Source organism: Haliaeetus albicilla, chromosome Z (genome assembly GCF_947461875.1).
Source record: "Haliaeetus albicilla chromosome Z, bHalAlb1.1, whole genome shotgun sequence".
NCBI classification, from domain to species: domain Eukaryota; kingdom Metazoa; phylum Chordata; class Aves; order Accipitriformes; family Accipitridae; genus Haliaeetus; species Haliaeetus albicilla.
Genome location: NC_091516.1, coordinates 32,466,962 through 32,483,952, shown reverse-complemented (window position 1 = coordinate 32,483,952; position 16,991 = coordinate 32,466,962). Strand labels below are relative to the sequence as shown.

Genomic DNA, 16,991 nt, shown 5'->3' with positions numbered 1-16,991 from the left:
TGGCCTGGACAAAGTCACACTATTGCTGAGTGCTGCAGTACCAGCCATGCTAGAAGTCCAATGTGAATTGGAGCCAAAGGCGACCAAATGTTATGCAACCACTGATATCACTAATGCATTTTTCTTGATCCCTTTGCCAGCAGATTTCCGGCCACAGTTTGCTTTCTTGTGGAGGGGTATCCAGTGCACCTGGAATTGACTGCCCCAGGGGTGGAAACACAGTCCTACCATTTGTCATGGATTGATACAGACTGCACTGGAACAGGGTGAAGCTCCTGAACACCTGCAGTGTACTGATGACATCATTGTGTGGGGCAACACAGCAGAGGAAGTGTTTCAGAAGTGGAGAATAATAATCCAGATTCTTTTGAAGCTAGTTTTGCCATAAAGCAAAGTAGGGTCAAAGGACCTGGACAGGAGATCTAGTTTTTATGAATAAAATGGCAAGATGGGCATCGTCATCTCCCAATGGATGTGATCAATAAAATAACAGCTATGTCTCCACCAACTAACAAAAAAGAAACACCAGCTTTCTTAGGTGTCATGGGTTTTTGGAGAATGCATATTCCAGGCTATAGTCTGATCATAAACCCTCTCTATCAAGTGACCTGGAAGAATGACTTTGGAGAGCTGAGCAGCAGCAAGCCTTTGAACAAATTAAACAGGAGATAGTTCATGCAGTAGCACTTGGGCCAGCCTGGACAGGACAAGATCTGAAAAACGTGCTTTACACTGCAGCCAGGGATAATGGCCCCACATGGAGCCTCTGGGATAAAGCACCTGGAGACATTTGAGGTCAGCCACTAAGGTTTTGGAGCCAGGGATACAGAGGATCTAAAGCCCACTACAGTCCAAATGAAAAAGAAATATTAGCAACATATGAAGGAATTCGAGCTGCTTCAGAAGTAGTTGGTACTGAAGCACAGCTCCTTTTGGCACCTTGACTGCCTGTGCTGGGCTGGATGTTCAAAGGGAGGGTCCCCTGTACACATCATGCAACTGACGCTCCATGGAGTAAGTAGGTTGCACTGATAATGCAACAGGCTTGAAAGGGAAACCCCGACTACGCAGGAATTCTGGAAGTGATCATGGACTCGGCAGAAGGCCGAAGCTTCGGAGTGTCACCAGAGGAGATGACTTGTGCTGAAGAGGCCCCACTGTATAATAAAGTACCAGAAAATGAAAAGCAATATGCCCTGTTTACAGACGGATCTTGTCATATTGTGGGAAAACATCGAAGGTGGAAGGCTGATGTGTGGAGTCCTATATGACAAGTTGCAGAAACTGCTGAAGGAAAAGGTAAATCAAGTCAGTCTGCAGAAGTGAAAGCCATCCCGCTTGCTCTAGATATTGCTGCACAATAAAAATGGCCAGTACTTTATCTCTATACTGACTCACGGATGGTGGCAAATGCCCTGTGGGGGTGGTTACAGCAATGGAAGAAGACCAACGGGCAGAGCAGAGGTAAACCCATATGGGCTGCTGAATTGTGGAACGATATTGCTGCTCAGGCAGAGAACCTGGTTGTAAAAGTACATTACGTAGATGCTTACATATGCAAGAATTGTGCCACTGAAGAACATCAAAACAATGAGCAGGTGGACCAGGCTGCTAGAATTGAAGTGGCTCAGGTGGATCTGGACTGGGAACATAAGGGTGAGCATTTTAGAGCTCGGTGGGCCCATGACACATTAGGACATCTAGGAAGGGATGCAACATACAAATGGGCTCATGATCAAGGGCAGGACTTGACCATTGATGCCATTGCACAGGTTATCCATGAATGTAAAGCATGCACCACAATCAATCAAGCCAAGTGGCTAAAGCCTTTTTGATATGGAGGACGGTGGCTGAAATATCAATATGGGGAAGCCTGGCGGATTGATTATATCACACTACCATGAACCCACTATGGCAAGAACCTTGTTCTTACAGTGGTGGAAGTGACTACTGGATGGTTGGAAACATACACTGTGACCCATGCCACTGCCCAGAATACTATCTTGGGCCTTGAAAAGCAAGTTTTAGTGTGACATGGCATTCCTGAAAGAAGGGAATCAGACAACAGGACTCATTTCCGAAGCAACCTCATAAACACCTGGGCCAAGAAGCATGGCGTTGACTAGGTGTATCACATCCCCTATCATGCACCAGCCTCTGGGAAAGTTGAATGATACCGTGGCGGAAAGAGGCTTAACTGCAAGGTTCAAGAAAATGATTTCAACTTCACTCACAGATTTAACTGCAAGGTTCAAGCAAACGACTTGAACTTCACTTACAGACTTAACTGCAAGGTTCAGGCAAATGATTTATTTGAACTTCACTTACAGACTTAACATGACACTATTGCAGGTTTTACAGATACAATGGAGGAATGCACTATTGCAATTTTAAAAGCAAGAGTAGTACACTATTACAACCACAAGTGGTTCACAGCCAATCACAAGCACACACGTGTTTACAAACTTAAAGCATAAACAATACTCACTTACCCCTCCAGGTAAGGGCTCTCAATCCCAGGGAAGCTACCTCGACTGGTGTCCTGATCGAGGCGGGGAAGGGTCTTCTTCACAAGTCAGCTGTATAGTTGGAGAAGTGACTGCCTGATTTCCAACCTGATTCTTAGGGTTTTAATCCCCTGACTGGCAGAATGGTGTGTATGACTATGCCTGCATGGATTATGATATATGCCTGAGTGGATTGTGTATATCTGAGTAGATTATGATATGTGCCCGAGTGGATTACGTATATATGATATATGCATGAGTGGGTTATATATATCTGAGTGGAGTTTCCCCTTATCTTTCTTTCTTTCACTGGTCTGTGATTGTTTGAGTACACAAGGCTGTCGTTTGCAACTGAAGCTGAAACCCTCCAGCTTTTCTTTACCTTGCTTCTTCAGGCAACTGAACAGTGGTTGGATTGAGACTCACGGCATACTATTTGTTAAGGGATTTCAAGGCTCAACTCAGGTTTTGGTTCTTTGAATGGCGCAGCCACGGCCCTGTTTAGTTTAGGGCTTATCAGACAACCCAGGGCTAAGCTATCTACACAGCTCCCCATGAATCCTGTCTGCAGAGAAACAGGGCCTCAAGGCAATCCAAGGCTGGGTCGCTTTTGTAACCCTCCATGAGTCGCCTGTGTGCACTAGACGTGGTGAAACTTGATTGTGAACTATGAGCCGGACAATCCATAGAGACACAATGGACTGCTAAAAACTACGCTGAGACCAATGGGGGCTGGAACATTCAAGCACAGAGATACACGTTGAGCAGAAGCCATTTGACTAGTTAGCACTGGAGGATCTGCCAGCTGACTTGGCCCTGCCCAAGCAAAACTCCAGTGCACTGTGCAAGGAGATAAGATCCCTGTAGTACATGTAAGCAACTGGCTGAGAAAAACAGTCTGGGTTACTCCTTCTTCAGGAAAGGGTAAACCTATTTGTGGGATTGTTTTCGTTCAAGGACCTGGGTGCCATTGATGGGTAATGCAAAAGTATGTGGAAATCCAATGTGTACCTCAAGGTGATTTAATCCTGGGTGAAAATAATCCATGATTTGAATTGTATTATGGCAGTGTTACATGATGCTGTATGTCACCACTGCTATGGCTACCATATATCAAAGGTGGTATAGCAGGAACCTCTCGCTGCTAGTCAAGCTAGAGGCAAGAGGAGGAATTCGTTGCAATGTTAAAACTTATAGCCTAGTCCAAAGGGACCAGGGTGGAGAATGCAATGGATATACCTTTAAATAGTTGTAAACCATGATTTGAGTTGCATGTTACAGGAAGTACTACAGCAGAAACCACCTGAACCAACAAAGGACAAACCTCACAGGAAGCAGTGCAAGTGCAGCAATGACCCAACTTGAGCTGGTTTTAATGTCCAGCAACTCCATGCAACACACCACCTCTCCTGTCCTGAGTGAATACCGTAACAGATGAAGCCCAAAGTCATAGACCAAATGAACCCAATGAACACTTTATGGATATTTATGGACATTTCACAGACATTTTATGGGGAAAGGAGTGGTTAATGAGGATGTATTGCGATAGGGTGGGACCTGAACATGATGTAAATGGTATGGAATAAGGGGTGGAGAATTTACTGGGTTTGGCTGGGATAGAGTTGAATTTCTTCACAGTAGCTTGTATGGGGCTATGTTTTGGATTTGCGCTGAAAACAGTGTTGATAATAGAGGGATGTTTTAGTTACCGCTGAGCAGGGCTTACACAGAGTCAAGGCCTTTCCTGCTTCTCACCCCATTCCATCAGCCAGTAGGCTGGAAGTGCACAAGAAGTTGGGAGGGGACACGACACTGGGCTAAGTTCTTTTCAGATGTAAATGAGTCAGCTCCATTGTCTTCAGGAAAATCTCACTGTAAAATATCTGGCAAACAGGTTTTCTGACTTACCTGCAAGCAATGCAATCTTCCACTGAGGTAGACAAGCAGCAACATTTTCAATACTTCATAGTAGCTTTCCAAGCTGGACAGTGTCGCAACAGTGAGATGCTGAGGTGACAAAGACAGCAGGTATGGGGTGAGGCTCCAAGAGATGGCTGAGTCACAGTAAAAACAGGTTCTCTACCTCTGCTTCCCACCATTCCTATGCCTGGGCAATCCCATCCCTATTAGCACCAGTAGGGCAGGTTTCTGATCCCCAATTGGCCCAGTTTATCTCACAAAACCACAGAAAACCTCAATCTTTTTTTTCTTGGTGGGCAAGCTTTCTGAAAGGAAAATGGTATCTGTTGCACAATACACAAAAAAGCTATTTAAAAGATGTACCAAATACTTGTTTGCGCTAAGTAGATGTAGTTATGGAGAAACTGGAAATGTAATGACTTGCTTTAAGCTGGAGCAAAAAGTCTGTGGCAGACTCAAGATCAGCGCTCAAGAATTGCAGAGATTACATCTCTGCAAAAATAAAATATGATTCTGTGATGCCCAATACTGTGATTTGTCCTTTACGTTCAGTCTTATTATTTATATGTATCTGGCTCATCTTACTCCATTTAGTGAATTGTGCTCTTTTAACATTTTTCAATTTCTCTCTCCTGGTTTCTTTTAGTCCAGGTAAATTTAACAAGATCTGCTAATTCTCTTTTCCATTTCAGTATATTTGTATTCAGTATGCCACGTTTACTTTTTCTCACAAAAGCTGACTAACTGTATCTTCATGCTACCTATTTAGAAAAAAATCTCAGCTAGTCAAAGTTTGGGTATTCCGAGCATCATGTGTATTTAGGACGTAGGGCCCTTTTAGCTCACTTCCTCTCGTATTTCTCTGATCATAGAAGATGCTAGTATTTGAGTATACAATTATCCATCTAATTGAAATCTAAAACAGAATCTGTGAGTTTCATAAAAACAACAGGAGTTTTAACTTCATAAAAATGACAGGAACTTGAGACAGCCTTGCATGAGTGCACTAGAGGGGACCTTCCATAAGACCAAACATTGTTTGACCCACCGCAATCAGTACGACATGAAACATAGTGAGCCTGCAGCCACTCAAACAATTTTATGGAAGAAGAAGGCAAGACAGGGCTCAGGAACATTTCTGTGTTTGGCATTCCAGCCAGATCCGCTCACAGCAAGGTTTTGGTAAGTTAAGCTATCCTTCCATGCCAGGCCCTCTCCAGAGAGCATCTTGCCAGGAGACTTTTCTTAGCCTCCTGTGCTGATGCAAAGCACTAGGCTATAAAGCTATAATGTCTTGTCTTTGGAAGATACCATAAATAATTTTGGGAAGTCTCTACTATTGACCTCCCTTCAAAGTCTGTGTATTTGTACACATTTTGCTAAGGAAGTCTGGATTGGAACGGGAGGGTGAATTCTTATGAGGACCGCCTCATGAGGCGGATTAAGAGCACCTCTTTTCCATAAATTTGGATGCAAAAGAGCACTAGGAAGAGACCCTCCTAAACTAAGCAGTAATTAGGTAGTGAAGAGGGCATGCAGAAAGAGGAGGGGTTGTCTGAAAAGCGGATTCGCTTCCCGGTGTGCAACCACCCAATAATCACACACTAGGGAGAGACAGTATTTATTTCATATTTGCTCAAAGATGGGTGCTAGGTGGTAATTCCACAAAGCTAGGACACCACGCCAAAGAAAAACAATGTATTTATTCTGTTACATGATTAGTAAAAACCCACCTAAATTCGCATTCATTGGTTAGTAGTCACCATCTCATCTACCATTGGCTAGTTATATTTAAATTAGCCTCGCTTGCTATGTAGATTAGCATGCATGCTCCTTGCGGGGGTGGGGCAAGTTCCTGCAGCCTGGAATTGAGCCGGTGGCCGCAATCTCCCCCTGCCACCTCTACCTTTCCCCCAGTTCACGCTTCTTTGTCAATCATCCGGCCTTTGGCACCTTCTGGGGCAGGATGTTTCTCTCTATCAGTCACTTCCTACATTTCTTAGGTCCAATTATCCTTAACGTTTCTTTTCTCTCTGACGGACCTCGAGTTTTCTTGCCGAGTGGGCAAGGCACACGAAGCATCCTCAAAACATCAAGGCCTAATTGTTCCAGGGTGTTCTTATTCTATGAATGCCAAGTGTGTGTTTTTCTGATTACAGCCTTACTTGTTAATTTGATATATACAAAATAGACCTTGCACAAGACGGTCAGACTGTTCTGAATCTCAGAGTTATTCTTCAACAGAGGCAGCTGTAAGAGGAAGAGGCTGATCAAGTGCAAGCAATAGTCACAAAATCAACTGAACTCGGTGAGAAGGGCAATTTAGCGATAAAGGAAGCAGACCTTTTTTCTGCCGCAGGAGACCCGGTGTACGTCCACTCCCCCACCCGCCCCGGGTTTTCCCACTTCCTGTACTTCGTGCTTCTCTTTCAGGAGCGATCTGCTCCGAACCGTAGCGACTTCGACTGGGGCGGCCGGTCCGATGAGACGCACAGACCCCGTGGGGTTGGGTTTGGTACCCAGCGGCGTGGCGACGCCTTCAGCTCTCCAGCGGACAGGCCAACGACCTGACCCTCCGGGACCGCCCTGCGGTAGCTGCTCGCGTCCTGCTGGTTTGGCGACCGCTGACGCCAGTGCGGTCCGCTCACCGCTGCCTTTCCAGGGAGACGCCCGCCCAGCGCGCGTACGCCTCTCCCCTGGAGGCGGGCTCCACGGAACACCCACGGCCGCCTCCTCCCCGCCGCCGCCAAGAGCCTCCCACGGCCGCTGGCGGGCCTTGCGTTGGCGGGGCTGGCCGCGGCCTACCGCCCTCGCCACCGGCAGCCGGCACTCGGCGGGGCGGGCGGGGCGCCGGGGGCGAAGGGAGGCCCGCGGCCCGCCGCCGGCGGCCCCTCCCGCCCGCCGCCGACGCGCCCCTACAAATCCCGCCCTCGCGCCTTTCCCCGGTGCCGCGGCGGGAGGCGGGGCCGGGCTGCCGGAAGACCCGCGCGGATGGGCCGCGCGGAGGGACCGGTGCCTTTTCCGCCGCGGCACAATGGCGGGGCGGCCGTAGCAGGGCGGGCCGTCGGCGGCCGGTGAGTGCTCGTCTCTCGGCGGGTGGTGGCCGGGCGAGGCCTTCCCCGGCAGCGGGCGGCGTCCCCCGGCGACCGCTCCGCACCACCCCCGACCCCGGGCCTGGGCCGCCGCCGGCCGCTCCGCCCGCCGGCCGTCCGGCTGAGGCGGCGGGGCAGGGGCGAGCGGGACGGGACGGGGCGGGGCGGGGGGGGGGCGCCGCGCCACAAGTCCGCCGCGCCGCAAGTCCGCCGCCCCGGCCGCCTGGCTGTCCCCCCGCCTCCGCCAGGCCGTTCCCCGGCCCTTCGGTCGTTCGGGGAGCGGGAGGGGAGGGGGGGGGGGGGAGGGGTCGTGGCCCCGTGGGAGGACTGGAAGGAGGGGTCCGGGAGCTGCCGCGTGGGAGCAAGGGAGCCCCGGGCCGCCCGGCGTGCTTCCTGCCTGGTGGTGACGGACGGAGGTCGGTATCGTCACACCGCCGCCTGGGTCCCGTTGGCAACTTGGCCAGGGCTGCCTGCTGTTTCTGGCCCCGCGGGGGACCGTGTCGTCCCCCGGCTGCGCTTGCCGCTGGCCCTGCGGGGCAGCCCACACCCCCCACCCCCCCCCCCCGCCAGGCCGGCACCCCGCGTCGCGGTTGGGAGCCAGAGGCGAGTGTAAACTTGGACTCTCCGCTCCCTTCCAGTGCGGGGAGTATGGCGTCATCCGGCCTGGCGGCTGGGCGTGGGCGTTGCTTCTGGGGATGACTCTAAAACAAGCTGGTTTTAGGTCGCTCTGAAATTCCGGTTTGACAGCAGTTTCTTTCCGAAAATAGGGAGCGAGTTCACTTTTTGCGCTTGAAACTTTTCTTTAAGCTCTTAGCTGGAATACCTGCGTCTCCACAGTCGTGCATAACTGGCTATGAATTCAGGTCTTTAGGACAGGAATCCCACTTGTTTTGTCACTCGAGTAAGAGCAAAAAAACCCTCTTCTGCTTAAGAGGGGGATAAACACTAAAGGCCTCAAGCCTATAGAAAGCAGACACTTGGGGCCTGCAGGACTTAAAAAAACATTTAAGAAAATCAGGTACCCTACTCCCGTATTAAAGGCAACAGAATGGCCTTTCTACCCTTTTCCTGCTGTTTAAGTGCTTCTTGTAAATGCCCTACAGCCTTCCCTGCATCCATGTCTTTTGAAAGAGAAAACCTTTTTTATTTGGTTGTATGTGGCTATATTTAAATCGTACAATATTCAGTGTCGATGTGACTGCTGGTGCTTATGTGTCTTTAGCCAGTCTCTTCCAGGTAATTCCTCCTTTCACGGTCCACACGGGTTTATGCTAACGTTGGACTTACAGCTCCCTGGAAGTCTTTTACAGTAAGAACATGGACATCACCAGGTGCGGGGCAGGGAAGAGCAAATCGGTAGCCCAGATGTTTTAGAGAATACTAAAATAATATGAAATATGAGTGCTTTATACCAAGTAACGTGAGACCTCAGAATGCCGGTATAGGTAAAATGTGCAGAGTGGACTGGAGTGCAGCATTGTTTCTTAATCATTGTGTCATATTTGCCTGACGGATAGATTGCTACTCAACTTCTACGTCTCTGTCTCCTCTGATCACACAGTGAACGGTGCCTACTGTGGGGAAAGGGGAATACTCAGATGATATAGAATGGCTTTGGGGCCATCCTGGTTCCTGCCTTCTACGTACTCTGCATGCTACGAAGTTCCTTCAGTCATTCTTTCAAAGCTTTCCTGTACTGAGCTGAGACTCTGATGTGGACTCTTAAAAGTAGTTATCTGTCCTAAAGGCATCTAGACCTTAATGCTCAAAAAAACCATAGGCTGTCTCTGCAATTTGTGAACCACTCATAGGTGTTAGACATTTTAAGAGAAGAAACCTAGCTGAGTTTTGAACTGCCTTTTGTTTGGTTGGAGCAAATTTTGCTTTCCACCAAGACTTGCTTGCCTTGATGTTATTACAGAGCCAGGGCTTTGATTAGTGAGGTTTAAATAACAAATAATAACCAGTGTTTATTGCTTGATTAATTTTAAAATACAACTTTAACTTTTTAATTTCTAGGTGGGAATCACTAAATTGAACAGCAATAACCATGGGAGATGCTGCAAAACCTTGCTTTGCCAAACAAAATAAGGAACAGGAAATTTTACATCAGGAAGAATTAAAAGGAAGTCCCTTACAGAAAGACTACCGAGTCATGGATGAATACGGAAACGGCCATAGCAATAAAATAGATACCAGCCTGCAAAAGAAAAGGGGAACACCAGGTCATTACAGAAGCAGTCCTAGACGAGGGCCACGTAGTGTTTTCAGTAGCCCAAATTCACTTAAAAACACAACTTACAGTCAAGGGTCAAAGTTAAATGATACCCAAAGAGACCAGACGAAGAAGTGGGTATCTGATGACCACCATGGTACTTCTGACAGCTGGAGAGAGTACAGATCTGTTGCGTGGATTCCTGTGCATAGCAGGGCAAGAAAGGACTCTTTTCATGAAGTTGAAGGTGCTGGAAACAGAAATGTAAGACGACAACTTCAGGAAGACTTAGAAGACGTGGCAGACATGCAGAAAGGAAACTCTGGTAATCAGCACGTTTGTTGCTTTTTACATAGCTATCCAGTAAAGTAGCCCTCTGTGTGTTTTGCTGAAACGTAAAATTTCAAGATTCACTGTTAAAGCAAAAAAATCATCTTTGTTCTGTCATATATTGCAAACTGTTGACTGTACTATACTGTAGCACCTTAAACAAATTGTTACAGCGAATGATACAGAACTTGTTTTATAAATTGTGTTGTCTTTAAGTTAGTGTAGAAGTGGTAGGAGTAAGTAGACTGTGACATCTGTGTAGTGTCCCTGTTTGCAGTTTTCCAGGTACAATTTGATTGAATCTGTCAAGGCTAATAAGGGATGTTTCAGTTAAATTGATACAGGGTAGGATTTTGGAGCTACTAATGAGGTCTGTAACAACATGTCTTAAAGAAGATTGAAAACAATGCCTTGTAGGCGTAGTGAGAACTTAATACTAGCAACGGTAATACAGCAATAACACAGAACTCGCTCTCCATGCATATTCAACTCCTCTATGGGCAGTTGGCACTAATAATGACAGTACAAGCTGTAAGTGTTGAAATCCAAGGAAGAACAGGCTAAAGGAGGGTAAAGTGATCAATATCATAAGGTCTTCATTGAATGCAAGTACTAGAAGGAAGTGTAAGTAGATCAAAGCAGAAAGAGGAGGCTTTAAAGGAGAGAATGTAATTAGATAAAATAAGAAAGACTAAGGCACAAATGAGGTGCTGCTAATATGGAACAACTGCCTGTTAACAAGAGATCTGTCTTCTTTTAGTTAAGACTGGGGGCCAAAGTCAATATTGATCTGCCCCCCTGCTGAGAAGGAAAGCTGTTGCTGGTTGGTACTGGGAAGTCCAGGAATTGAATGTCCTTTCCCTTGATATCAGCTGCCACTAAAAGGGTAAACTGTGAGCAGGTGCCCAGTGTCTCTCATTGTTAGAAGTAAATTGCACACTTAAACTCAACCTCAGATGAGGAGAGAGCAGAGTAGAATGCTTTTGCAAGTTTGTTCTCGAATTTGCTGGGTCTAATGAACTTTTTTCTGTGAAACTTCAGGAACTCACTGAAGTAGATTTTTGGAACCACCGGCAATCATACCTGAGAACTTATTCAGAAGTGAGCTACTGGCATATAGGAAAGGGCAAGCGTCTCTTAAAAGTGGAATTAAAAAAATGGTATGCAACTTTAATCTTGGGAATCTGTTCTGGAACAAATAATGTAATCTGCTATAAGTATTTGAAAGGTAACAGAGAGATGAGTAGCAGCAAACATGGATTTGTCAAGAAAAAAGTATGCCAAGTCCTTCTAATTTATTTCTTTAAAATAGTGATCAGTCCCCTGTGGACATGAAAGAAGCAGTAGGTAGATACTGCTACTACTAGTGCTGTAGTACTTTAGACACTCTTATGTGACAGCTCTGTAAGTAAACTAGAGGAAAATTCTCTAGATTAAATTAATACAAGAGACTTGCAGAGCTAATTACATAACTATACTCAGAAAATACTTAACAAAGATTTTGTCAAAATGATAGGAAGCATTGAGTAAGCATCTGCAAGGATTCTGTTCTGTTCAATGTTTATTACACTATTCTGATGATGAATGAAGACAGCATGCTTATTAACTGTGTGTTTTTAAATTTGAATATTGTCATGGTTTAACCCCAGCCAGCAACTAAGCACCACACAGCTGCTCACTCATTCCCCCCCACCCAGTGAGATGGGGGAGAAAATCGAGAAAACTCGTGGGTTGAGATAAGAACGGTTTAATAGAACAGAAAAGAAACTAATAATGATAATAACACTAATAAAATGACAGCAGTAATAATAAAAGAATTGGAATATACAAATCATGCACAGTGCAATTGCTTGATGCCCAGTTAATCCCTGAGTGGTGGTACCCCCTGCCCCCACTCCCCCCAGTTTATATACTAGATGTGATGTCACATGGTATGGAATACCCCATTGGCCAGTTTGGGTCTGGCTGTGTCCTGTGCCAACTTCTTGTTCCCCTCCAGCTTTCTTGCTGGCTGGGCATGAGAAGCTGAAAAATCCTTGACATTAGTCTAAACACTACTTAGTAGCAAGTGAAAACATCATACTAGGAAGACAATTAACTCCATCCCAGCCGAAACCAGGACAAACATGCTGTGGAGCTGGTAGGAACTGAATGCAGAAAAGCAGGAAGGTCAATTAAAATAACTACACAATTGGAGAAACGTCCCACATATAGGATGAAATAGAAAAGACATGCAAATGCCATTGTTTCAGTAAGAATGTCAACTCTACAAATAAAGGAGAAAAAGTTACTATAAAGTAGTATTTTTTTCAGAGAAGAATCTGAAATCGTAGTGAATCAGAAGATGATATTGAGTAGTCAGTGTCATGGTGTTGTGAGGCATGAAAACAGACTCACAGCCTGAAGTACTCCTTTTTCTCTAAGTCTAGTAAACTCAGTTGCAGTGCTCTGTCCAGCCTTGGCACCCTACTTGAATAAGTAAAATGGAAACAGTCCAAAGAAGAGCAAGAAGAGTGCCAGGGTACATAGAAATAGAAACTACACAAACTGTAAACCATCTCAGATCTTTCTGCAAAAGGAAAGGGTAGGGAGGCATGATAATAGTCTTTAGCTGTCTAGAAAGGTATTAAAAAGCTGATGTAGTAATCTGGCTCGCATCTTTCCAATAGATGGGACACAAAGCAATGGGCCTAAAATTGAGCAAGAAGGGTTCAGATGAGGAATAAAGGGGAAGTTTCTAATGGTAAAGCTGGGGAAGTACTGGAGAGATTGTCTGCGCAGCTCATGGAGTATGTACCTGAAGGCCTTTAAAAACAGGTTAGGTGAGCATTGCTCAGGATTGACAAAGTTCACCTCTTGAGGTCCCTTCAGAAGCTTTAATTCTATGTCAAGAAGCAAACAATTACTAAAAGTGTTTCTTTTAGCATTTCCTTTTACTTGAAATCCTTTATGTAGTTGTCCCTTTCCTCTACCTTTATCCCTTTTTACTGTAGCTTATAAGGAAGGAGTTTACCAAATCTCTGGGGCACTGATTTTTCTGTGGAAGCTTTCATTTTATCTTGCCTTTAGTACTTTATTTAGTCATTAACCTATAATTAGATTATCACTACTGTAACTACCAAATATTAGAAGTATTCATTTACTTTGTAATTTTTTTTTAAGTTACTTAGTGGTTACAGAAAAAATTGGTAAGCAGGTAGTTGTCACATGCTTTCCTGCAAAGACATTACTTTAATACCCATTTTTCTCCAGGTTCTGTCTACACTGATCAGTAAAAATATAGTCAAACAACTGTGGCAGGTCTTAGGAGTTTGGGCAGGAGGGTCAGCATGGGAAATGGAAGGGATGTGTAAAGTTCAGAGACTCAGACTTTTGTTTCTGCTCCTTGGAGATTCCTTTGGAGTACTGTCCCAGCAACATATTAAGTCTAAGTTCTGTTTATTCCAGCATAAACTTGTGCTGCTGCTGAGAGAAATATTACCATTCTTGTCCTGGTCCTGTTTACAACACTAGCACATGCGTGCTGCTTGGTGAACTGAATCAAACAACTGCTTGAAAAGACACAGTCAGGTTGTTTCCCTTTTGCCAATTACTAGAGACAAAAATTGTGATCACAGGAAAGAAACTCTTTAAGTGTATTTGGTAGAGCATTTGTGTTTTATCTTTTTTTTAATTATTACAAATGAGAACATGCTGTGGTAAGGGTTTTGGAGTCTAAGGAAGTTGCATAAACTTTCTCAGAAGCAGGGAACTTTACAAATCCCATGCATCTGGACATCCTATATAGCTGTTCAAGTGAAAGGTAAGATGTGGTCTAAAGTCATGTGTGAAAATCTGGCCTGTGTATATTCATTCCTGAGATTATTTTTACAGGTATTCTTTGGACCAGTAGCAATTCCTGCTTCAAAATGGTGACAAAGTTTGCTTAAAAGTAGAAGTGGTATTTACATTAATTTGTTCCAGAACTTTTGCTGTAAACATAACAAGCTTTCTAAGCACGTTAATTCTGCCAGTTTTATAGCTTTATTAAGCAATGTGTGCAAATACTTAGCAAGTTCATTATTTATTGACTTACGTAGCCAATAGGGGTTATTTTCTTTCCACTTGTCTATTTAATAATGTGCAGGCAATATTGATCCATATGGTTTAATTGAAAGGCGAGTGACAATAACAGGCTGTTATTACTGGTGATAATAAATTATAGTATGTTAGCTAAGCCATGGCAGTGCTATATCATGGTGCTGTTAGCTCTTCCAAATCATTCAGATTGGCCTACACTCACTAATTCTGTGACATTTGTAGTGTTCTAAGGGTCAGTTCACTTTCTAGCTTGTTCGTCTACCTAAACCTGACCAGGCACCCTGAAATCTTTGGATGTATTCTATCTTTTCATTATAAAGACATACAGGTATGTCTCAACTAGGCAGTGAAATCTGTTGCATTTAGTTGGGTTTTTTTTGCCAGCTTTAACAAAACTAAATAAGGTTGGTGACTTCAGTGGGACAAATTTGTGTTTTTTAGTAGTTCGGAGCAAAGGTACTATAGGTTATGACATAAATATACACACTTGCTGTTATGAGACTTGCACAGAACAGATTATGAAACCATGCAGTGTGGATGATTCGTATCTTCTCTGACTCGCAAATAGTAGAATGATAATTAAAGAAAAAAAAAACCAAACAAAATGCTGTGTGGTGCTCTGAAGTTATTTGACATATTTTCTCTTGTAACTCTTTATAAGAAATGAAGAAGCTTAGGAAGTCAAGAAGATCAAGAAGAACTAGAAAAGATGAGTATGATCAAGATGAAGTGGATGGTCCAGTCATAGATGAATCTGTGCTGTCAGCAAAAGAACTTCTAGGGTTGCAGCAAGCTGAAGAACGATTGAAGCGAGACTGCATTTATAGACTGAAGAAGGTGCCACTGTCTTTACTAACCTTTCCTATTTTTTGTCTGTAAATACAATATAGAGAATGCACTTTGAGCAATTTCTCTGACTGTAGCTAGAAAGTCTATGGAATTGAAGTAACATACAAAATGGGTGCTGTTAATGAATTGTCAAAAGAAGGCAGGTTGTCCTTCGTTTTTTTACTATAATAAATCTTGGTTTGGCAGCAATTTAAGCACAGAAAATGGTAGCTCCTTTAGGTCATGCATTAACATCAGATCACTAGACGCTGGGGCAGTGGACTAGAAAAGTTTTATTGTATGTTTGTTCAGTTAATATATTCTTCCATGGGCATTGGGTTTTTTCCACTGTAAAAGACAAGGTGTTGGGCTTTATTGACCCAGTACCACCATTCTTCTGGCATTATACTTAATATACAAACGTTTAGACTGTAAAAATGGAGTTAGGGAAGCTGAAGTGAGTGTTTGTGGATTTCAGAGTTACAGTCATTCAACTTAGCAAGGGTATTGAATGAAATGAAGGTAGTATATTTCTGTATTTTAGGATTTTTTACTATCTTTATTTTAGCAACCTCGAAGCTACCCATCGGCTAAATATACCTGCAAATTGTGTGATGTTTTGATTGAGTCAGTGGCTTTTGCTCATAAGCATATTAAAGAGAAAAGACACAAGAAGAGCCTAAAGGTGAGTTAAGGACAAGAAAAAGCATAAAATGCAGATTTATGAAACTGTCTTCACCCTACTAATGACAAGGAAACGGCACTGCTTCTAAAATGATTCTGCATTTATTTTTCACCGTGTTTGAATCTTCTTAAAAACTATTACTTAGTGATACTGGTAAAAAGAGTAAACTTGGGACCTGCACTTTGCTTCTGCCCTCAGCTTTGGAATTTAATTTGTACTTTTTTCATGCCTATTATTAAAATAAGTCCTCGTTTAAAGTATAACTCAGTAATATTTTGTTATTGGTGATTGAAGTGTAATAAAAAAGATGCACCAACTGACTCTTCTGTTTTGCTATTCTAAAATTCTTCCTGTAGACTAGTTATGTGTATTCTTCTTGTTGAATATTTCATTGGCATATTTCAACAATAAAGAATTTTGATCAAAGTCCAGAGCAATGAGGAGCAGCAATAGCAAATATAGTTGGTATGACAGAATTATGAATTATAACCTATATGTCAGGGTGAAGATTTCAATTCAGAAATACTGTAAAAATTAAGAACTTGTGGAGTATTACAGATTTGTTTGTATGTAAAGGAAATAAGTTTGTTTTGAACATAAAAATAACTTGTAGCATAACCTCAATTTTACTGTTGATTTTTTTTTTAATTAAATAACTTCTGGTCCTTCTACTTTCTCAGCTTGAAGTTGACAAAAATACTTGTCTTCTGCAGGTTTTAATTCTTTTAACTCCTACCCTTTCCCACTTCATAGGAGATGAAAGAATTGGCAACTTTTTTTTAATGTTCCAAATATATTTATATACACCTCTGCACATTACTGAAGTGTCCTGGAATATCTAACTCTTTACACCTGTCACAGTTTCTCTCTTGATGTTCTTGCTTCCAATTACCTCCATTATCTGGAAAACCTGTGGTAGTATTACTTGGGATGAGTTGCAGGCATTCATTCTAGTGCATTAAGCAACTCAAGAAAATCATTAAAACATCAGTCTTACTATCTTTAAAGGAAAAGCAAGAAGAACAGCTGCTGACTGCTCTGCCGCCTCCAACACCTTCCCAGATACAAGCTATTGGTGTTGCTATTGAAAATGTAGTGCAGGAGTTTGGCTTAAATAGTGAAGATCTAGAAGAAAGGCTCAACATTAAAGCAGTGATGGAAAACTTACTGCGTCAAAAATTGCCAGGTATTATTTGCAATTTGTTTTAAATGCTAGATATGCCAACTTAAAAAAAAAAAACCAACAGAAAACCAAAACCAGAGCCAAATACCAACAGCTTGTGAAGTGAAAACTTAATTAAAAGCCTTGGCTAGCTAAATTTTAAATTCTAAAA

At 43.5% G+C, this 16,991-nt stretch overlaps 1 protein-coding gene across 2 annotated transcripts in view; it reads left to right on the top strand.

The window, feature by feature from the left end:
- The first annotated feature begins 7,368 nt into the window (after positions 1 to 7,368).
- TUT7 (terminal uridylyl transferase 7) overlaps positions 7,369 to 16,991 on the top strand; it is a 35,117-nt gene continuing 25,494 nt past the window's right edge. Inside the window, exons 1-5 of one of the 2 annotated variants that reach the window (XM_069776400.1) lie at positions 7,369 to 7,501; positions 9,539 to 10,059; positions 14,806 to 14,981; positions 15,541 to 15,657; positions 16,666 to 16,843. In XM_069776400.1, coding sequence (XP_069632501.1) covers positions 9,570 to 10,059; positions 14,806 to 14,981; positions 15,541 to 15,657; positions 16,666 to 16,843 — 961 coding nt within the window. In that variant the 5' untranslated portion in view covers positions 7,369 to 7,501; positions 9,539 to 9,569. Of the gene's footprint in view, positions 7,502 to 9,538; positions 10,060 to 11,105; positions 11,225 to 14,805; positions 14,982 to 15,540; positions 15,658 to 16,665; positions 16,844 to 16,991 lie in introns of those variants that run through there. The other variant, XM_009922305.2, reaches the window with a different exon arrangement.